Here is a 23013-nt window from a genome sequence, read left to right on the forward strand (position 1 = left end):
CGTGCACCTTTCTTTTCTCTCCTCAGCCCATCCTATATTCCTATTTCCGAAGCTCCTGCTCATGGAGAGTTCGAATCGGTAAGAGCTAAGTGCCTGGGTGGATGGTGAGGGGTGGAGACCTGTCAAGTACAAAGCCAGCCTGGGACAGAACTGGTGCTCTCTCAGACAGGACTTCTCTCCCAGCAACAAGCATCCTGGTTTCCTGGATCCCCATCCCTGAAGGGCACTTGTGCCCAGGAAGTCCAACAAGATGACACTGGGGGTTGGAGGAGGGAGGTTGTTTTTCTTCTTGGAACTGCTGCCTCCTCTGTGCTATTCTCCAAAGCCTCTTAGCAACCGTACTTAAAGCAGGTTTATAAAATCCAGAAGTCCCTAGTAACCAGCAGGAAAACAGCTGGCCTCCCTCAGTTCTTATCTCATTTGATCTGGCAAAGTAAACAGAATTGGTCACTATGGACCAGGGAGCCCTTGAGGGAACAGAGCAAGGGCTCTCTGGCCAAGTCCTGATTTCACCCGTTTTGTTTTGCTGTTTTTTGTTTTTTGTTGTTGTTTTGATTTTGTGGTACTGGGGTTCCTGGAAACCCTTCTACCTCCAGACTACGCTCCCAGACCCATTTTTATATTTTTATTTGGAAACAGGGTCTCTTAAGCCAGCAAGGCTGGCTTCAAACCTGCGCGATCCTCCTGTCTCCACCTCCCAAGCGCAGGGATTACAAGTGTGCACCACCACGCCCGGCATTGATTTCACCCTTTTTTCCCTCAGCATAACATGGCCCTTGGTGAGGGCCCTAGTTATAGGGACGCCTCTGAGGAAGGGCCCCTGTGCCAGTGCATTTATGTACATGATTCTCTTCCAACCTCAAAGGCCTCTGGAAAGAAGGACTCTTAGCATCTCCATTGTACAGATGAGGAAACTGAGACACAGGTTAACTAACTTACCAAGCATCATGTAGCAACTAAGAGGCAGAATTAGAATTTGAACTGTGTTGTCTGACTCCACAGTCTGTGTTGTTTTGTGTGTGTTTGGTGCTAGGAATGGAACCCAGGACACTGAGCATGCTAAGCGCATGCTCTACCACTAGCAGCACGTCCAGCCTGTCCATGCTTTTAACTACAACACTATGTTGCCTGTCAGAAGGGAGACGGCTGCACAGAAGCTCATGAAGTTACTTGCCCAGCTGGACGATGTTAGGAATAGATTTTAGGGGAGCTGCAGACAATAATAATAATAAAGTAACTTAGCAAGGCAGTTTATTTCTGTGCAGAAGGGTGCAGCAAACGCACTGGATGGGCAGTCTGCTCAGCCCTTTATTCCCTTCCCACAAAGGCCACTAAGCTGTTTCCCATTGGCTGGAATATGGCTTTACAATATCATCTGGGTATATTTTACAAAAGGAGAAACAGGAAACCAGCACATCTGGGAGTAGAACCTATAGACAGGTGGACAAAGGTTACAAAATGGATGGATGCCTAGGCAGTAGTTACAAGATGGAAATCTTTGTAGCTTTGATGGAAAGATTGCTTTCCTTTCTTACAGTGAGGTGCATACTCCTCTAATCCCAGCGATTTGGGTGCTGAGGCAGAAGGACAACAATTTCAAGGCCAGCCTCAACAATTTAGGGAGACTATGTCTCAAACAGGCTGGAAGTGTAGCTTAGTGGTAGAGCACCTGGGTTCAGTTCCCCGTTCTGAAGGAAGGAAGAAAAAGAGAAAAAGAAAGAGAAGGGAAGGGAAGGAAGAAAAGGTACTTACTTGCCCAAAGCCACACAGCTATCAAATGAATGTGATAAAATTTGAACCCAAGCAGTCTGCCTTCAGAGCCTGGCCCTGACTGCAAAGCCATGGTCTATGACGCCCCCTCCCTGCCCCCTAGTCACTTCATTGGAGTTTGTGGAGTCAGTAAATAGTGTCACTTTTGAAACTTTCCTCCAAGACATGCCCCTCCCCTGGGCCCTAGAGCCTTTGCCCTATTGAGCCAGAAGCCAGAGTGCGCGTGCTCTCCCTGTAGAGCCTGCGTGCTTTGCCTCTCCCGCTTGGCCCCAACCATTTTCACTCCAGAGTGGAGCTGCCAAGAAAGCCTGGCATATCCCAAGCTGTCCTCCCAATGCCATCTTCTTCCCCTTATTCCTTTGCCCTTGCTGGAGACCAGCCATTACCATATTTTGATACCCAAGTGTGCATGTATGTACACACACATGGCATTTTTACCCCTACCTTGCTAGGGGATGAAAAGGAAACCTGGCTCCTGGAGTCGCTGCAAATGCTCCAAGACCAGCACAGAACCCAGTGCTCTCCTGGAATCTATAGTAAATAGCCCTGACAACAGAATGGATTGCAGAGATTCTTAGCTAAACAGAAATTGCGTCATCGGCCTGGGGGTGCTCTGCATGGTCCCCTGAGCATCTTCCCTTGGCCCCTAGATGCCTTACTGAAGGAAGATTGCGTCTCCACCAATATGTCCTGCTTCCCACTGTCTAAGGCCTCAGAGGAACAGAGGTGAATGCTGCTGTCCTCAGCAGCCCACGGTGCCAAAGTACTCGCCTTCATAACACCACTCAGGGGCATGAGGGCCCCGTGGGGGCCAGAGGGGAGGGCTCCAAGAGTTCAGGGGTGAGAGAGGTAGAACATCACATGCCTAGGATAGAATAGTGGGTGGTGACGAGGAAAGCCAGACAGAAGGGGACCGCTGCCATCCCTTGACTCTCCTCTCTGTGGTCTCTCCTAGCTCTGGCCTTGAAAGGCATTGACTATGAGACAGTGCCCATCAACCTCATAAAAGATGGGGGGCAACAGGTAAGGAGGCTGCCCTGGACCACAATGTGGGAATTGGACCTTGGAGAGATACCAGGTAGGGAGGTCTGCTCCCAAGACTTACACCTATGTCCCGTGGTCAGAATGGCTGGAGGATGCTACTGGCTCTCACATGGGACAATGTGGCAGGCTGTGCAGCAGTAGGAGTCATGGGTCTGGTCCAGGCTCCAGGCTCAGTACCGCAGCCCGGGCTCTCCAGTGCCTGACTGCATCAGGGTGTTGGCAAGTGGGTCCTTGCCCCATTCTGGGCCCCCAGGTTGGCTGGCTAAGGTAGGAGCTGCCTTGGTGGCCACAGAGTAAGATGCAGGGAAAATCATATGGCCAGGCCATCTAGTGAAGCCTGTAGCTTAGCAGCTGATGGTTTTGGGATGCTGCATGGATGCCCCAGGGCTTAGGAGCAGCCTGGGCTTAGGTGTTTGGACCTTCCCAGGGAAGGGAGGTATGCCTTGTTGGCAGAACTGCAGGTTCCCTGCTTGCTTCCTTCTGCTCTAGCCAACTTAGGTCAGGCCACCCAGCCAACCAGGGCCTTGTCTCCACAGTTCTCCGAGGAGTTCCAGGCACTGAATCCCATGAAGCAGGTGCCAGCCCTGAAGATTGATGGAGTCACCATTGGCCAGTCAGTGAGTGCAGAGCTTGGGGAGGCCCCCCAAGAGAGCAGTGCCCTGCATGAGAGCACCTGACTCTTCCTCCTCCCCTGTGCACGGCCAAAGAGCCTCACACATAGCAGGGGCTCAGTGAATACCTGTCAGAGGGAGGGAGGTTGTTTGGGAGGTGAGGAGAGAGTCAAGCATATGGGGAACCAAGCTCTGCAGAACAAAGTCCAAAAAGGTTTCACAGGGCGCCAGCTGCAGAGAGTGAAGGAAAGGAGGTGAGGGTGGTGGAACTGGAGGAGGAGGAGTTTGCTGCTGTGTCACCTCTGGTCCAGGGACCCATGCCCTCACCCTGCCTTACTGCCCCCTCTGGACAGCTGGCCATCATTGAGTACCTGGAAGAGACTCGGCCTTCTCCACGGCTCCTGCCTCAGGACCCAAAGAAGAGGGCCGCGGTGCGCATGATTTCTGACCTCATTGCTGCTGGCATCCAGCCCCTGCAGGTGAGGCGCCTGTACCCTGCGGCCTTGCCCACCTCTCACACTCATCCTGCACGTACTGACCGTGGCAAGCCCACAGTGAGGCACGCAGCGTGGCCAGGGTAGCAGGACAGAAAGGGACTCTTAGGGGCTTTGACCTAGACCCTGTGGCAGAAAGGAAAAAGAGGTTCCAGAAATCCTCCACTAACATGGGTCTCCATCTTCATTCCAAGAAGCCCTAGTTTTCCAAGGACATACCTAGAGTTGCTCAAGGTGGGGAAAGGGCCAGGGGAGCAGGGGAACAGCTGAGCAGGCTCTGGTCAGGCCTCTGGACTATGTCCCTCTCATCCATCCTGTATTATATACAGACACTCCTCATTTCATTGTTTGACTTTAATGTGCTGTACAGATACTGCGGGCTTTTACAAGGAGGTTTGTGGCAACCCTTCATTGAGCATTGGTGACATTTTTCCAGTGGCTCAGATGATAGCATCTTTAGCAATAAATTATTTTTAAATGAAGACACTTACATTGTTTTGTATACATAATGCTACTGCACACTTAATAGCTAACTTTATAGTGTGAACAACATTTTTCGAAGTACTGTGAAACAAAAAAATCCATATGACTTGCTTTATTGCCACATCACTTTATTGCAGTGATCTGGAGCCAAACCTGCAGTGTCTCTGAGGTGTGCCTGTATTGAGATTCTCTTAAGGTTTTTTTTTTTTTTTTAAGTTTCCACTGGTAAAACAGAAAAGTAAGTATTACTCATCTGTAAGTTTATCTGCTGAGCATAGTGGCACATGCCTGTAATCCCAGCTGCTCTGGGAGCTAAGGCAGGAAGATGGCAGGTTGGAGGCCAGCCAGGGCAACTTAGTGAAACCTGTCTCAAAAATATTTTTGTGTGTGTGGGTTTGAGGATGGAACCCAGGGGCATTTGACCTCCGAGCTACACTCCCTGCCCTATTTTTTATTCTTTATTTTGAAACCAGGTCTCACTGAGTTGGAAAGGGCCTCACTAAGTAGCTGAGGCTATCCACGAACTGCGATCCTCTGGTCTCAGCCTCCCGAATGCTGGGATTACAAGTGTGCACCATCATGCCTGGCTTCAAAAATCATTTTTTAAAGGTCTGAGGTGTAGTTCAGGGTTGTAGGGAGAGAGCACGTACCTAGCATGTACAAGGCCCTGAGAGTTGCCAGTAACACACACACACACACACACACACACACACACACACACACACACACACTTCATCTACTAACTACTGACTTTGTGAGGAAATACCTGAAATGTGGAGTGACTGCTGAGTGACACACCTAAGCAGAAGCAGAGCAGAGACCAAGCCCAGAACCGTGCCCCTGTGCCCCGCTCCTACCTCAGCCTCCTGTTTTAGCAAAGGAGAGTGCAGTGGCAGGCTTCCCATTTTACAGATGAGCAAACTGAAGCCCAGGGGTGCAAGGATGAAACCAGAGTGAAAATCTGAGGAAGCCAGGCCTACGTCCCTCCCCCAGCCCATTCCACTGTATCACATTCCCGTTCCCTACTTGAGGCCATGTAAGAGAGACACACTGGGCGTGAGGGAGAAGGGCCCCCAGTCACGGCCACACCAGCCTCAGCAATGGCAGTGTCCTGTGTCCCCCCTCTTGTCAGGGCCACGGGGGCAGCCTGAGAAGGTGGCTGCTGGCATGGTTGCCACCCTCCTTAACTTCAGGGCCCTGAGGGAGGAAGGGGCTCATGAGCCTGGGGCGGAGGTGGAATAGGTGAGCAGCCAGGGGCAGACAGGCACTGCGCTTCCCTGAGTGGGGCTGGCCGGGGGCAGACCCAGATGGGCTCCCAAAGCATTCACGGGGTTTTCTTGGGCTGCACAGAACCTGTCTGTCCTGAAGCAAGTGGGAAAGGAGAACCAGCTATCCTGGGCCCAGAATGTCATCGCCTTTGGCTTCAACGGTGAGACCCCTTTCCTGTGAGCTGTAACAAGGCGACCACTCAAAAGAAATGACCCTGGCACACGGGCCCTGGGCGTCTGAATGAGCCTTCAGCCTGCTTTGGTCTTGACCCTAGCATGGTGAGGGGAGGGCTGAGGAGGCCATGGGCTGGGCGGGTACCCAAGCTTGGCCTCAAGCTCCAGCACCTCCAGGTACCTCTTTCCAGAGGCCCGCAGCCCTTCAGAGCTGGATGATGGCCCAACCTCTGCTCCGTTGCCCTGCCTGTACCAGCCGAGTACCAAGACTGGCAGGGCACCACCAGCATGGGAGCTGCTGCCTTGGCCAGCTGCAGGATTTGTCCATTCTGGTGGGATGGAGGTTGGACTCAGTTGAGGAGTGCAGGGAACATCAGCCTGTCCCTGGCCATGCCCTCCTGTCCTGAACCCATGCCCTCGTCTGTCATTCAGCTGCCCATTTGGTAACTAGGGAGACCAGGGCTCCCAAAGGCCAGTGTCCCCTTTCTGTGCCGAGTGAGGTTATTCATGTGGTTTTCCCACAGCTCTGGAGCAGACCCTGCAAAGCACAGCGGGGAAGTACTGTGTAGGAGATGAGGTAAGTGTCCCCAGACCTGCCACAGCGGCCTGCCTCACCCAGACCTTGGGCTGTCACTGTCCCACTTAGAGTCAGCATTGCCTCCCCAGGGCAGGCAGCACTTAGAGCTCCCTGGGAGGTACCTCCTTGGGGCACAGGCCCCTCCTCTGGGCCAAGAGCTCTGTGAGGATCTCCTCTGCTCAGTCCTCCTAAGCTGCCTGCCCTGCACCTCAGAGAGGAGGAGGTGGGCCAGGCATCCATACAGGAGGACTCAATGATGTCTTCCTGCCCTCCCAGGCCTGAGGTGCCAGGATTCAGGTAGGTGCCCTGACTGCCTCCAGGTGAAGGCCCTAGACTTGTGCCCGCCCTGTTCCAGGGATCCTGGGGTGTCTTCTCCCTGCTGGAAGCTCTCACAAAGTGCCTGGCAGTAGCAGTTTAAATAGCACAGTGACATCCCCCAAGGCAATCGGGCCTGCTCTGGCCACCCACAGGGTTGGTTGTCAGGGCAACCGGAGCATGGTCTAGAAGAAGCTGCTGCTCTAGGGGACAAAGCCATGCAGGCCCAGAGAGACAAGCATGGTGGTGGTTAGGGATGGGTGGAAGGGCTGAGGCAGAGGGGAAGGTCAGGGGCCAGCAGCTGTACAATTGCAGTGGACACACCCAGCCTGGCCAGTGAGCCTGGGGTGATGCCAACCCTCCCGACTTTCTTCCAGGTGTCCATGGCTGATCTGTGCCTAGTGCCTCAGGTGGCTAATGCGGAGAGGTAAGAGGGCCCCGCTACTTCTTTCTGGTTCTGCCCAGTTGGGCCTCTCACTTCAGCTCCTGAGGTAGCATCGAACCCAGGCCTTTCCCCAGCTGGTCAGGGAGCCCACTGCTCCAGGCCGCACCTGCCACTTCAGAGAGACAGGGTGGGAGAAATCAATGCAACTACCCTTCCGTACGCACTTGCATGCTCCTCTGCAAGGAGGCAACTCACCTGAGATTCACCTTACCTGTGACCCCACAGGAGCACCTACCTTTCCATTGTCCCCAGACATGGTGTCTGCCTGGCAAGAGCTCTAACTCTGTTTCCCTCCACCCACCCTCAACAGGCAAGAGTGGGTACCTCTCTGCAGAGGGCGTCATGCTGGGCATTAAGGACATGAAGTGTGTGACCCAGTCCCTGCCCTGAGAAACTTGTGATACATAAATGCCTGGCACCAGCATTTACACGTAGTAGGTTTTCAAAGAGCCATTGGATAGGAACAGTAGGTAACAGAGATGCCAAACAGTAGCACACCAGACCCACCCGTCCCCAGAGGTGCTCCCTGCGAGCAAGAGTCCCCGGCACAGATCTGCTTTCTCGTCCTTCCCTGGCCAGCTCCAGTGGCCTCGTCCAGCTCTACCCTTCTGCTGCCCTTGCTGCCCACAGGCCAGTCTCCCTGTTCCCTGAAAGCTCTGGCTTGCTTACAAGGGGTCTCTCTGCCACAGGTTCCAGGTGGATCTCAGGCCCTACCCCACCATCAGCCGCATCAACAAGGCGCTGCTGGCCTTGGAGGCCTTCCAAGTGACTCACCCCTGCCGGCAGCCAGATACACCCGCTGAGCTAAGGGCCTAGATCGCAGACTCTGCCCCAGAGCAGGAAGAGGGGCAGAGGAGTAGCTGCCGGCTGAGCGCAATGGGCTTGGAATGAGCAGGTCTTAACTGGGGAGGCAGGAGATTTGGACCCCAGCCCTTAAACCTGAACTCTCGCCTGGGCTCTGCCTCCCCACTATGTTTCCTTCTACTTCAGCCCTCTCATCTGTCAAATGGCAGGAGGTGGGTGGGCAGAAATTTTACCTGCTATCTTATATCATGGGGCAGCCATGAAGACAAAATGAGAATGTGGATTCAAATGCTAGCAAGTTGCTGGGTGTAGAGGCACAGATTTGAGGCCAGTACCCAGTAGCTTAGCAAAACCCTATGGCAAAAATGAAAAGGGCTGGGTGTGGTGGTGCACCCTTGTAGTCCCAGTACTTGGGAGGCTGAGACAGGAGGATCATGAGTTCGAGGCCAGTCTTAACTACTTAGGCCGTCCTCAACTTAGTGAGACCCTGATCCTAAAGTAAAGAATAAAAAATAGGGCTGGGGGTGCAGCCCAGAGGTAGAATGTCCCTGGGTTCCATCCCTAGTACCACAGAAAAATAAAAATAATGACAAGGGCTGGGGTGTAGCTTGGTGGTTGAATGCCTCTGGGTTCAAGCCCCAGTATCTCTCTCACACAACATCCCCACATATAAACATTCACAAATTGCCAGCAAGTTTACCAAAGCACCATAAAGAAGCCTGGGTACCTCCTCCCATCCCCTTTTGAGCCTGACTCCAGAGAAGGCCAACTCTGGAATTTTGTTAAAACAGTGGGTTTCAGAAGATGAACACCCCCACCCCCCACAGCTGGAATCCCTGTGTCTGAACTCAGTAGGAGGAATCAGGCAGCCACTTGCCCGTGGTATGGCCAGCCTGGCCCTGAAAACCAAGGGCAAGGAAGAAAAATAAGCCCAAAAGCCTGCCTGAGAAAATCAGACTAGAGCCAAGGAGAGAAGAGGTTTAAGAAGCAGGAAAGCGCCTAGCGACTGAGTTCCCAGGGCCAGCAAAGGTGCCGTCATCTCGTGTTCCGCTCCAGCACGAGAAGCAAGTTGGCGCTCTCAGCCCAGGACCTCATTCAGGGGCAGCAGTCTCAGGACCAGTCCCAGGTTAGGCGCTTGAGCAAAGCCAGCCATGAATGGCCCTGGGGAGGGGAAGCAGGCTTTTCCACAGGCAGTGTGGACAGCTACTGACCACCTTGAGCTCAGGAGACCAGCCCAGTGACAGTCCCCTGTGGGCTGGCTGGCCCCCATGTTTGCCAGTGCTCAAGCAGAGTCAGGACAACCCTTGAGCAAGATGTAGGGAGATAGGGAGTGAAGCAAAGCAGCCTTCCATGACCAATGGCCGAGGTTAAACGGAGCTGAGGTCTATGGTGTGAGTCAAATGGGAGCCACCTTCTTGATTGCCTAGCTCCTCCTAATCCTCTCCAGCCCAGTCCCAGGACACAGTCCTCCCTCCCATCCTGGGCTTTGTAGCCTCTCCTCTCTTAGATGTACTTGGTTCCAAGCTCTAGAATAACTAACATGGTGCTCTTTTTTTCCCCCAAGGCAGGGTTGTCCCACGAAGCCAGAGAGAAGCAGAAGGAGGTAGATGAGATGGGGCCACAGTGAGGGAAACTATGGTGCCTCTTGTCCTGCCCTGCTGCCATCCAGACCCTTTTCCTAAGTTACTCCAGACCTGCCCAGTCAAGGCTCGCCTAGCTCCTCCTAATCTCAGCCCCACGCTAGGAACTGTCACCTCCTGACTTGGATGCCCGAAACTGAAGGTAACTAAAACTGGATTTTAAAAGGAAACATGAGGAAGCCGGGTGTGGTCGGGCACGCTTGTAATCCCAGCGTTCAGGAGGCTGAGACAGGAGGATTGCAGTTGGAGGACAGCCTCAGCTACTTAGTGGGGCCCTTTGCAACTCAGTGAGACCCTGCTTCAAAATAAAGAATAAAAAATAGGGCTGAGGAACAGCAGGCCTACCTCAGGCTGGGCTTGGCCAGGTGAGCAGTGCTGCCACGCCCCTAGGACTGAGGAGGCAGCAGGTTGAGCCCTTCACCAACAGGTACCCCTGGGAGCCCAGCTGATCCAAAGGACCTCTGGCACTGCTCAAGCTACCAGGTTCCCCCGCTGCCCTTCTCTTCCCAGGCTCATTTCGAGGCAACAGACGCTCAGGAGCCCTGAGAAACATGAGATCAAATACACATCTACCTAATTCAACCTGGGACCACTCCCCCTGCCCTGGATGATTCCAGAGTCACTGGTCTGAGGAGGGGGTGACCTGGGATTATTCCTAGAAGCAAAGCAATCTGGTGGCTGACCAACTCCACCTAGCAGCGGTCCTACCCTTCCCTCCAGTGTGCAGGGAGCCTCCCAGGTGCCTCCCACAAGTTGGGAGTTGAGATGTGTGCAGGTGTGACCAGCACTATGACAGACACGCCCCTGTTCTTACTTTGTCACCCCACTTACTCCTCAGAGCTTACTGACTGCTCAGTCTGGTGAATCTGTTGCCTGTGTCTTCCAGATGACTCTTAGGGGTCAACATATTTCAACTCGAATCTCCTCCCACATAGTATAAAAATATTAACCTGTTTATCCTGAAATCAGTGGCAAAAACTATGAATTTTAAGGTAATTTTTAAGGAAAATGGGTAAAGAGGTGATGCAGCCTCTATTATCAGCACTATAAAAATTATTCCTCATCTAATGCACAAAACTCATTTTACATATTTCCCCCATAGTCTGGGTCTCATTTCAACAGGAATTTTCTGATATGTGTCAAATGTAATGTGAAAATCAGTCCCAGATGGGAGATGGGTAACGAACAAATGTAGCTTTTCCTCCAAACTCAGCATGAAAGCACCAGAGATCCTTGAATTTCATGACATTTCAGTGAGCTCCCCTTCCCCTGCCCCCATATTAAGAAGTGTTCTCCAGAGAAACCAGGAATATATATGGGGGAGGTGTAAATTACATAGAATTTGTTCATGCGGTTATGGAAGCCAAGAAGTCTCATTCTGCCATCTAAAAGATGGAAACCTATGAAAACTGGGTGCAATTCAGTCCTCAAACCTGATAATCGGGTGAGTCAGTCGTGGGAATCTTAGTTCAAGGGCTGGAGGGGATGAGATGAGACGTCCCAGCTCCAGCAGTAAGGCAGGGGAAAGGAAGAATTCTTCCATCTTTTATTCTATTTAGACCCTCAATGGATTGGATAATTCCCACTGCCACTGGGGAGGGTAATCTCCTGAGTCCCCCCACTCGAATACCTAAGCTGTTCAGAAACATCCTCACAGACACATCCAAGATAATGTTTAATGTGGGTACCCTGTGGCCCAGTCAAACTGATACCTAAAAATAACCACACCCTCCTTTCTCATCTTGTTTTCTCCCAAACCCAGTCCCAGACTAACCTGTCCTTGACCACAAAAACAGAATTGTGTCTGAGCCACAGAAAGTCCAGGCTTCTTTGAGGTGACTTGCCAGGAAAGTGCTGGGTTCTTTGAGGAATCCCACCACCAATTATGTGCCCCACCTGTTGAAAATGACTAAACCTTTCTGGTTCTCAGCTAAACTGGCTTTAGGAGGGTGATAGTCTGCCACTTAATGATGTTTTTGCAAAGGAGATTTTTGCATATGAAAGCTAGAACCGAAGACATGGGAGCTCTGCACGCTGTAGCCAAACAAACTGGTCTAAGGGCCAGGGCTGGGAACCAACTTGCTCTCTCCACTCAGGAGCAAGGAGGGAGCTTTAGCAAGAACTCTTCTGTTAACTCTCCTGGGTTTCAGAGACAGGGGCTGTGAGGAAGTCAGGGAGTATTAGGGATGGAACTGGGAAGGCTACAGAAAGCAAGCCCAGGAAAGACACTGCTCAGGACCCTCTGAGAAGCTGGAGGAGGCAGCTGGTGAGTAGAGGTCCTGGTGTCACTGAATGGCCACAGCTCAAGAGGAACAATCTCTCTGGGTTGGCAGTTCTGAGTTAGAATGAGAATATTGTGTTTCTAGCCCCAAGGCTTCCACAGGAGTCCAGGTTATCATGGTCAGCTGCCCTGCTGTTAGGGAACTTGGAGAACTGAGATTTTGCTGGATTCAGCTCTACATCATAAGATACCCTCCTCCGGAGACCCAGGCCTGGCTGCATGAGAGAGGAACCCTCTTCTCTATTCCCAGAGGAACTGAGGTTTGCTATGAAGTTCCCTCTGTGAGTGCACAGTTCCCTTAAGCTCTTCCAGGACTGGACTCTTGACCCACCTTTTATCCCAAGACTAGCTCCAAAAATACAAGATTGAAAGATGTCCTTTCTGTACAACTGTTTCTGCCTCTCCCCTCCCTGAATGCCCATCTCCTCTCATCCTTCTTTAATTCCTCTTTTGGGGGCCCTACAAGATCATGAAGGAGCAAATATTTTTCTGCATTAGTAGACCTTTCTCTAGTGGTCAGGACAAAGGCTCCAAGGCTTAGCAATAATTAAGCTTCTCAAAAAGGCTTTTAAAAGAACCTTCTCTGTGACTCTTAGAAGTCTGACAGTAAATTCTTATTTTTAGGAGTTAGATGTGTCACCCAACTCAAGACTGTCTTTGGTCTGTTTGTGCCACTGTGACAAAGTATCTCTAACTGACTAATTTATAAAGAACAGAAATTTGTTTTCTCACAGTTTTGGAGGCTGGTAAGTCCAGGATCTAGGCAGCTGGTTCGGTGCCTGGTGAGACCTTGGTGTCTGCTTCCAAGATGGTGCCTTCAATACTGTATCTTCATATGGTGAAAGAGACAGAGGGGCAAGAAAAGACCCAACTAGTTCCATCTAGTTCCCTTTTTTTGTGGTGAGGATTGAAACCAGGGGCATTCTATCTCTGAGCTACACTCCCAGTCCTTTTTATTTTTTGTTTTTGAAACAGGGTCTCTTTCGTTGCTCAGGCTGTCCTCAAACCTGTGATCCTCCTATCTCTGCCTTCCCAATGCTGGGATTACAGGCTTGCACCACTAGCTCCTCTGGTTCCCTTTTATAAGGCACTAATTCCATTCATGAAGGTGGAGTCCTCACAGTCTAACCACCTCCTAAAGGATCCCTTCTCTTCATACTGTTGCATTAGGAATTAAGTTTCTACATGAATTTTGAAAGAGACAAAACCATTAAAACCATACTAATGGCCATCACCTTTTTAGGGATTAGGTCCTTCATTTCCAAATCAGTTGTCAGATCTGAGGGACAATCAGCAGACACCCGGTCCCAATATGCTAGAGGCCCAGGAGACCCCATGTGCCGTCCTTCCTGGGGGGGAATGACCACAGTGGATGAAGAACAGATATTGGAGTGGTCTGCTGTTGGTATGAGATGTGGATTATGGTATTAGTTCCAACCCTGTGAAGTATTAAGTCTAAACAAATACTTCAGAAGAGCCGGGCGTGGTGACGGATGCCTGTAATCCCAGTACTTGGGAGGTTAAGACAGGAGGACCACAGGTTTGTGACCAGGCTCAGCAACTTAGTGAGGCCCTTTGCAGCTTAGTGAGACCCTATTTCAAAGTAAAAGAATAAAATAGGGCTGGGGGGGGGTGTTCATAGCTCAAAAGTAGAATGCCCCTAGGTTCCAATGCCAGTACCACACACACAAAAAAAAAAGTTTCAGAAAGAGTAAAGCAGGAAGGAGGTGCTACCTGGAAATACTGGAGAACAAACCCCAAAGCATAAGATTTCTTCCTTCCTTCCTTCTTTCTTTCTTTCTTTTTCTTTTTTCTTTTCTTTTCTTTTCTTTTCTTTTCTTTCTTTCTGTGTGTTACTAGAGATTGAACCTAGAGATATTCTACCTCATATACGCTCAACCCTATTGTATTTATTTATTTATTTTGGTGGTATTGGGGTTCCTGGAAACCCTTCTACCTCCGGGCTACACTCCCAGACCTATTTCTTTATACTTTTTTATTTGGAAACAGGGTCTCTTAAACCAACACGGCTGGCTTAGAACCTGCACGATCCTCCTGTCTCCGCCTACGAAGCATAGGGATTACAAGCGTGTGCCACCACATCCGGCCCTATTGTATTTTTTCTTAATAGTGTCTCACTAAATTGCAGAAGGCCTCATAAGGTTGCTCAGGCTGACCCCTATCCTGTAATCTTCCTGTCTCAGCCACCCAAGTACTAGGATTACAGGCATGGTGCCACTGACCTACAAGATTTCTTTTTCCAAAAAATTTCGTAAATCCATTATGGGAAATGACAAAACTTATTAGATAAGCAAGTAGATGCACTCATTCTACTGGTTTCTCCCAACTTTTTTTTTTTTTTTTTTTTTTTTTTCTGGGAATGGAGTGCAGTGGCATTTGGGAGCCTGAGACAGGAGGATTACAGTTCACTGCCAGCCTCAGGTACTTAGTGAGGCCCTATGCAACTCAGTGACACCCTGTTTCAAAATAAAGAATAAAAAATAGGGCTGGGGTGTAGCTCAGAGGTAGAATGCCCCTGGGCTCCCTCCCCAGTGCCGCAACAAAACAAAACAAACAAACAACAAAACAAAAAAAACAGTGACACACTAATAGCCAGGCGTGGTGGCGCATACTTGTAATCCCGGCATTCAGGAGGCTGAGACCAGAGGATTGCAGTTCACGGACAGCCTCAGCTACTTAGTGAGGCCCTCCGCAATTTAGTGAGACTCTTGTTTCAAACTAAAGAATAAAAAAATAGGGCAGGGGATGTAGTTTAGAGGTTGAATGCCCTAGACCCACACATACACAAAAAGTAACACATGTCCAGTATACTAAAAAATGACTTATTAAAGATTCCCTAGCTACATGTAATGTTTCTGGGCTTTTTATTGTTTACTGTGGTGTAGTTTGGAGGGCAGATTATATTTACTTGGGCAGATTATATTTACTTAAGGCACAATTATTTCAGATCCCTTCTTATTTTTATTTATTTATTTATTTTTTGTGGTACTGGGTATGGAATCCAGGGGCATTCTATCTCCGAGCTACACCCCCAGCCCTATTTTTTAGTCTTCTTTATTTTGAAACAGGGTCTCACTGAATTGCGAAGGGCCTCGCTAAGTAGCTGAGGCTGTATGCGAACTGCCATCCTCTGGTCTCCACCCCCTGAATGCTGGGATTACAATGGTGCGCCACCACTTCTGGCTCAGATCCCTTCTTTTTACTTCAGCCTCTAAAATAAGTTGCTAGTAAGCCGGGCGTGGTGGCACACGCTTGTAAGCCCCACACTTGGGAGGCTGAGACAGGAGGATCTCGCAGGTTCAAAGCCAGCCTCAGCTACTTAGTGAGGCTCTCAGCAACTTAGTGAGACCCTGTTTCGAAATAAAATATAAAAAAGGTCTGGGAGTATAGCCCAGAGATAGAAAGCCTCTGGGTGCCACCCCCAGTACCACCAAAATAAATAAATAAATAAATAAATAAATAAATAAATAAATAAATATAAAATAAGTTGCTAGTGAAAGCAGAGAATGATCTAATCAGCTCAGGTTCATCTTAGAGTCACAGATAACACTGAACAAAATTACATACTTACATATATATATATATATGTGTGTGTGTGTGTGTGTGTGTGTGTGTGTGTAATTGATATAGGGAATTGACTCAAGGAGCATTCTACCTCTGAGTCACACCCCAACCCTATAAAAAATTATTTTGAAACAGAGTCTCAAGTTATTGAGAGTCCCACTAAGTCGCTAGGGCTGGCTTTGAACCTACAATCCTCCTGTCTCAGCTTCCCAAGTTCTGAGATTACAGGTATGTACCACCACACCTGGCTTTGAACAAAATATTTAAATAACACCCCTCCCTGTTCAGATGTGAGTACTTTTTATTCTTTAATGAACACCCAGAATGTGAAGAGGCAGTATTTTTAAAAAGATATCAAAAGCTGGGCGTGGTGGCAATGCTTGTAATCCTAGTGCTTGGGAGGCTGAGACAGGAGGATCGCACAGGTTCAAAGCCAGCCTCAGCTACTGAGTGAGGCTCTCAGCAACTTAGTGAGACCCTGTTTCCAAATAAAGTATAAAATGGGTCTGGGAATATAGCCCGGAGGTAGAAAAACCCCTGAGTTCTACCCCAGTACCACACACAATATATATATATATATATATATATATATATATATATATATATATATATATATATATGGTATGTATATATGTGTGTATATATATATATATCAAAGATATGTTGTAGTAATTTTTGCAAAATAAAAGTCTAAATATCACTCAAACTAGTTGATGATTGGCCTAGCATCCAAGGAACTAGTTCCAAATTTGAAAAGAACATTCATAGGAAGTGGAGCATCACTAGGTACCAAATACTGACATAAGACTCAGTGCTCTATAACTTTATCATTATTATTATTACTATTATTATTATTATTATTATTATTATTATTATTTTGGTGGTACTGGGGATTGAACCCAGGGGCATTCTACCTCTGAGTTACACCCTCAACTCTATTTTTTATTCTTTATTTTGAAATAGTGTCTCACTGAATTGCAAGGGGCCTCACTAAGTAGCTGAGGCTGTCCGCGAACTGCGATCCTCTGGTCTCAGCCTCCTGCATGCTGGGATCGCGAGCGTGCCCACCATGCCCGGCTCAATGCTCTGTTAATAATCATCATCATAAACCCAATTTTCCAAACTCTAGCTCCCAGTTCATAATGCTCTGCCATAAAGCTAAATGCAGATTAAAGATCTATTGTTGTTATTCTTGTTTTTTCTTAATTTTTGTAATCTTAGTCGATTACAGAAAACTTCACATGGGTTCACAGAACACTTTTCTTCTTAAGCCAAAGGGAGAAAGAAAAGACAGTTCAAAATGTAAATCAGGTTCATAAAGATATAACTCAAATGTTTCAGGTGCACAGTGGAAAAGTTTATTCATGACAGATTTCAAAACTTGAAAGAGAAGACAAAGAATGCACAAAAGCATCACAAAATTGTTACGTGATATAAAAACACAAGAAACGGAGCTAGAACCGTAGCTCAGGATCACCAGTGTATCACAGCAACACGTTCAGTGCCACGGGGTGATAAAATATGGTATTTTAAAAGAAAACCCACTCTGCAGGACGTAAGGATTAAGTAACAATTTAGTACAGAGTTCTTGAGGTGGAAATCACAGGAGATGTGGACAATGTTTCTCATGAGAGGGTGACATGTAAAACAAGTCAACTATAAATAAATGATTTATATTTTAAAGAAAAAAAGACAAAATGTGATATAGATTCCCTTCCAGACCCCCCTTGTAATGTCAGCCTTGGTGAGTGATGTGGAACAGCAAGGAAAGAATGTCTTCATGGTGGCTAAGTGCTTAAGAACTCACCAAGAGAATATGAGTGCTTTTCAATCAACTGACAGGTTCGAGTGCATGGCACCAACACAGGCCCTTCAGAAACAGAAGCTAAATGATGTGAAGTAGCAGTTTATGAAATCTTCAAGCACCTCCTTGTATCCCCATTATCCTCACCCAAAGTCTGCTTTCTTAGAATCCATCCTTTGATTTCTTAGAATCCTAAGAATGCATTTCTTAGAATGCATTTATACAAAGCATGTATAAATGCTTTTTTTTTTAATTACAAAGCACCCCAGAATTTCTTCCAGGAATTTCAAAACACTTCTCAGTATTACTAAGGAAAAAATGAGTACTTCAGAGTTGTGGGCCACAGGATTAATTTCTCTAGACTTTACAGAAGAAAAAAAAAACAGGGCTAAATGAAACTAACTCAGCTCAATTAAGTGAAAGCCAATTCACTTAAGGGACAATAATTTCAGAAAGGGACGTGAGAGGGTGTTTTAAATACAGAATTTCTTAGTGAAATGTACTGTTTAGGACAGAAAAGGAGGAATTGAGATAATGTATTCCAAATTATTCCTGGCCTGAACCTAAGAATCAACAGTGACAATAACGAGGAACACTACAGACTAGGCATTTCGACCCTGAGTGATAAAGAGAGTTCAGAAGAGAGCCCCTTAAACTGACAGAGATTTAAGGACTCTTTGGTAAGACTATATAACATTTTAACCCCAAATCTCAAAGTTGTGAAGAAACACAATTGGTTCTATATCAGAACTTTAGAAAATATATTTTGTCCCTGAAAGTCATTTCATATATATTATTTTATCCTCATATAAGCCAAAATTACCTGGTTAAAAATGATAGAAAACAATGAAATTTCATAAAGTGTGCCTATAACTAGATTTCTAGGGCACCTTTTCCTCGCGGCTTAGAACCATGACATCATTTGCAGTCCACATGCCTGGGGCCGAGAAGAAATCAAGGTACAAGTGATAGAAATCAGAGGATGAGTTCAAACCAGTGACCAGAACCACAGGCAGCTTCAAAGCCAGAGTCTTGTCTTCGGATTTCGTGTGTGAGGAATGACTGTTGAGCCATACTAACGGTTAGTACCTCCAGCTTGAGGCCATTAATTATGTTTATTAGCTTCGGGACAAGGGATTTAAGCAGCAGCTCTGTGTAGCCTTCTTGGTTCAAGCAGGAAGAATGCGACACTTTAGAGGGAACACCCATTCACACAATGCTCAGCGAAGTTTCTCTTTGGGTCACAGACTCTGCCCTAACCTCCTCACCTAAACGGCTGGGAGGTCATGTGGGAATGTCCCCAGATGCTGGGCGAGTGAGACAAAGCAAAGGGCTGCCACTGGCTGTCACCCGGCACACACAGAGCCAAAGCGATTCTTGTCTGCGGATCTCCTCCCATTCTGGAAAAGAGGCCACCAGGAATAAATGGTACTTGGGTCAAGACCTAGCTCGTGATTGTATTCTGATATCTATTCCCTACTTGCTCCCCAAAGAAGCATGAGTAATGGCTCCCTGAGCGCAAACACACATGGATACAATGACCTGCTCTCTCTGTCAAGTCGCCTAAGCAATCTGCCCCTTCCAACAGCAACAAAGCTCCCGACAGAAGCTTACATTCTCTTTTCAACCACCTAGACTTGGCAGGGATGGTTTTCCAACAGATCTGAGTTTCTAGGTATTCTACATTTTTGGCCATGTGGAAAGGAACTAGTCAAAGAGGTTGATATGGATTTTTTAAGGTCTAAAAGGGAGAAAAAATGTGAGTGGCTTGCTCTACTTACTGCTGTGTGTGCGCCCACCACACTCAGATCAAACATGCTGCTGCAGCCGGCCTAATGCATGGGTCATATAGGGGGCCGTGTATTACCCAAAGCTCTTCTGTAATGTTGATCAAAATTAATCTATTTCATTCCCTTCTTGACTATAATCAAAACCAGCTGTGGCTACACTACCACATCTGGAACTGACTCCTCTTGCCCTATTTCTAATTCCACTACCTTTTTCATGCCACTAGACACATGAGATCCCAAAGAATAGAGAAATTAAATCAATCAGGATTTGGACTCAGGTCAGGATTATAGGTAGAGGAGAAGACCTACTGAAAGATATTTCTAGTTGATCCTGTTGGAAAAAGAAGACAGCAAAGTGGGCCTGGGAATTTCACAGCAAGCACAAAAGAGAAGCAGTAAGGCTTCTGGCTTGAAGAACAATTCCAAATGGGCAGAATGCAAACTAAAGCATTCAGTGGAACTGGGACAGGAGCAAAGGTTCAGGATGTATTCAATGGCTGTGCTCACCCATCTCTGTTTTATTCTGTTCTCACCCCTTGTTATCAATTTCAAAAGAGGTTCTCAAAACACAAAATGGTTTAACATGTACCCCCCCACACTTTCCACTAAAACAAGTTTTTAATGTAAATATTAGGATCACTCAATTCTATACCTTAAAACTATAATCTCTGAGGTTAAAAGGCAACTTTTTTTGCAGAGAAATGGTCTTTAAAAATATAGAAACACAGACTTTAGAGTTTGGGTTTCACCTAATTCTCTCAAAGAGAGATGGGGTAACACTCATCAAAAACAGAATTTATATATTATAAATTTATATATTATAAATTTCACAATATCTAATCCCACTGATAAACAGAAGATGACAAGACTTTTTAATTTAGCTCTTCTATATCCATAGTATAATGGGACGATATACACTTTTTAAAGTCTATTTTGTTTTTCTAGATAACAGTTTAAAGTATTTTTAAAGTGCATAAATCAACTTATTAAGAAAAAATAAGAATAGTCTAATTTCAAGTTACTAACTACTTTCATGGTAAAGCTACAATGTTGTCTGAGGATTGAGTTTGGATTTCAGAGTCCTGAGGTGTCATAAAGCAACAGATTAAAGTCGGTAGAGAGCAACTCCACAATTACCTTCACACTAAAATGCCAGCTGGAGGAGAAAATGGCAGAGGCTGTAGCCTGAGGAAAGGGAAAATATAGCACGAGCTTTGAAAGATGGAGGCCAAGAGCCATTTTTGCAAAGAGCACATCCCAGGTAACGCATGTTGAATGAAACAAATATGTTAAAAACCAGGGACTTTCTACACAGAGGAGATGCTGTTGTCTTTGTAGGAAATACACCCTATACTCACAGTTTATAATTTAAAAATCTTTATGGTGTGTGTGTGTGTGTGTGTGTGTGTGTGTGTGTGTGTGTGTGTTTATACTTCTTTTTTCTGTTTGCTAAAAATTTTTCAAATAAAATATTAGGGAAAAATAACACTTTAAATATGCCGTTCTTTCCAAATGCTCCATCTCTTAACAAAGTAGCAAAACTAACACACTGAAGAACTGTAAGAACTCAGCTGCTCTGTGTAGAGAATTCTACTCTCTACCCTACTATGAAGTTCTTTATTTGAAACTGTTCATACTTATTTGTGCTCTAGAGAAAAGGGTGAGGGCGAAAGAAAATGATTTCCATTTCACAGTTTGGTTCTATAACGTGGACAGGGAGGGACTGAGGGAGTGGTTCTCTTTTAGAATTTGCTGGGCTATGAGTTCTCAGTAATTACCTGTGCTTCCGTGAATAATACTTTGCCCCTCAAGTTCAGTGACTTCAGAAATTTAATATGCAAATAGTGAATGCATTAAGCAGCGAAAATAACTTCCTTTAGCTATTTTGTGCTAATAAAACAATAAACCCTTGTTGAGGAAAAACCAGGAAGGGATGGGATAACAATGCCCAGGACTTCAAAAGGGACCAGACAATTACAGGCACATAGAGGTGATGGAACAAGTCCCTCGGGCTTCCCTGATGCCACAAAACTAGGATTCCAAAAAAGTAAGAAAAGAGAATCCCATGGCAAAAATAAAAAGTAAATTGTATGTCTTATCCCTGGGAGCTTGCTACATATGAGCTGACAGCTCCATTTTGAGAGAAAGTCAGAAGTTGATAAGAAATAGGAAAAAATAAGCAAGGCTATCAATGACTGGAAAACAGCTCAGTAGAAAATTATTTTACAAAGATTGTATTCAATTAGCTAAGGCATGATTCAACTTCAATGATGAAAGAGTGGTCAACTCAGCTATCCAATGGATGACACGCAGCAAGTTTGCGTTTCACCGCCCAATCAGTAAGACATTGTGTGTGTGTGTGTGTGTGTGTGTGTGTGTGTGTGTGTGTGTGTGTGTGGTGCTGGGGATTTAACCCAGGAGCATTCTGCCTCTGAGCTACACCACCCCCGGCCCAATTTTTATTCTTTATTTTAAAACAGGGTCTCGTTAACTTATGGAGTGCCTCACTAAGTAGCTGAGGCTGGAAGAGAACTGGGTCTTCCTGTCTAGGCCTCCCAAGTACTGGGATTACAAACGTGCGCCACCCATGCCTGGCTAGTAAACCGTTTGTTACATGGTGTGTAAATTTTGGCCAGTGTAATTCTTTACAAAACACATCTACAATGAAAAAATAATGGAGGTATGATGCAGCTCAGAGAGCAGGAATGCTGCAGCAATTCACAATACCCCCTCCTCCTGTGGGCTTTGCTCCTGGGGCAACAGAGAGAAGCAGGACGTGTGGCCCTTGTTCCTGGTGCTACTACAGATCTACCAGGAGGCGCCCTACTCTCCTGTGGGGAAGAGAGGCTGAGTGAACGTCAGCCACCGCATGAAGGAAGGAGCCAAAGAAAACAGCATGAAAAGGTGTCAGAGGAGGCGAAGGACTTTGAAATCCTGGACTCACAGTAACTGGCGAGTCGATTCCTCTGCATTCAGTCCCCAGCTAATGAGCCACAGGAGGAATCTGTCACTTGGGATTCCTCCCAGGGGTTGCTGGGCAGTACCTAAGCATGGGGACGCTGGACTCAGCCACCTCTAAAGGGGCAGACTTTTCCCAAAGCATCACAGGACTGGCCTGCAGAATGAATATGATCACCTCCCCAGTCCTCCTCAAGTCTCACCGTTAACGCTATAGAAGAGGTCATGACCTCAGTGGCTCAGAGCAGACGGGAAGCCTTCAAAGAAACAGATGGAAACTGTTTCAAAGGCAAAATGAAATGTGCTAAAAAATAAATAAATAAATAAGTCAGATCATCAAAATTCGAAGGGAATGGTGGACTTAACACAGGAATAAGAAACCAAGATGTACAGATGACCGTGAGGTTCTTCTCCTCGTCTGGTTCTTCTCCTGCCCGAGGCCTAGCACCTGTGCTCTGGCGGCCACTGGCTGAAGCACCAGCTGCGCTCTGGAGCCCTCCTGGGCCTCAGCAAGGCTATCACCAAGGAAGTGAAAGCTTTGGTTGGATAAGGAATGTGTACAATCAGCACGAGCAGCGAACTTTCATTATTACCTTTCCCAAAAGATTTCGAACATCAAAAACTTTAAGCCCTTGATACAAAAAACCTCCATCCAGAAACTCGGAAACCTGATTGGGTTTCATTGTATTTGGGTCCAAAACAAAATTTCTAAATAGCAGAGTAAAAAAAGTGGTGGGGAATCTGGAGTGTTGTTTTGTTTTAACCTTCTCTTTCCGATGATACTCCTCCTCCTTGGATTATTTTTTTATTAAAATTGATTAACACTAGACTTTCCTTAGGTGTGAGCTCTGAGGTCAATTCAGTACCTAATTTCCATCCTTTCTGCATCAGCTCAGTACCCTTGGTAAGAGAAAACTAGCTCTTGGAACAGGAAATGATGGAGGCCATTTTTCTTCCCAGAAGATCTTAA

General features: G+C 47.0%; 1 protein-coding gene across 1 annotated transcript; it reads left to right on the plus strand.

The window, feature by feature from the left end:
• Positions 1-3380: 3380 nt before the first annotated feature.
• Positions 3381-7997, plus strand: GSTZ1 (glutathione S-transferase zeta 1; the record flags this gene model as incomplete). The annotated part of the gene is made up of 6 exons (XM_080708191.1): positions 3381-3431; positions 3779-3904; positions 5753-5831; positions 6369-6421; positions 7114-7163; positions 7871-7997. 6 exons carry the CDS (start codon positions 3381-3383, stop codon positions 7995-7997), a joined length of 486 nt encoding a protein of 161 aa, XP_080564317.1.
• Positions 7998-23013: the final 15016 nt, after the last annotated feature.

Source organism: Muscardinus avellanarius (genome assembly GCF_963383645.1).
Source record: "Muscardinus avellanarius genome assembly, chromosome: 12".
NCBI classification, from domain to species: domain Eukaryota; kingdom Metazoa; phylum Chordata; class Mammalia; order Rodentia; family Gliridae; genus Muscardinus; species Muscardinus avellanarius.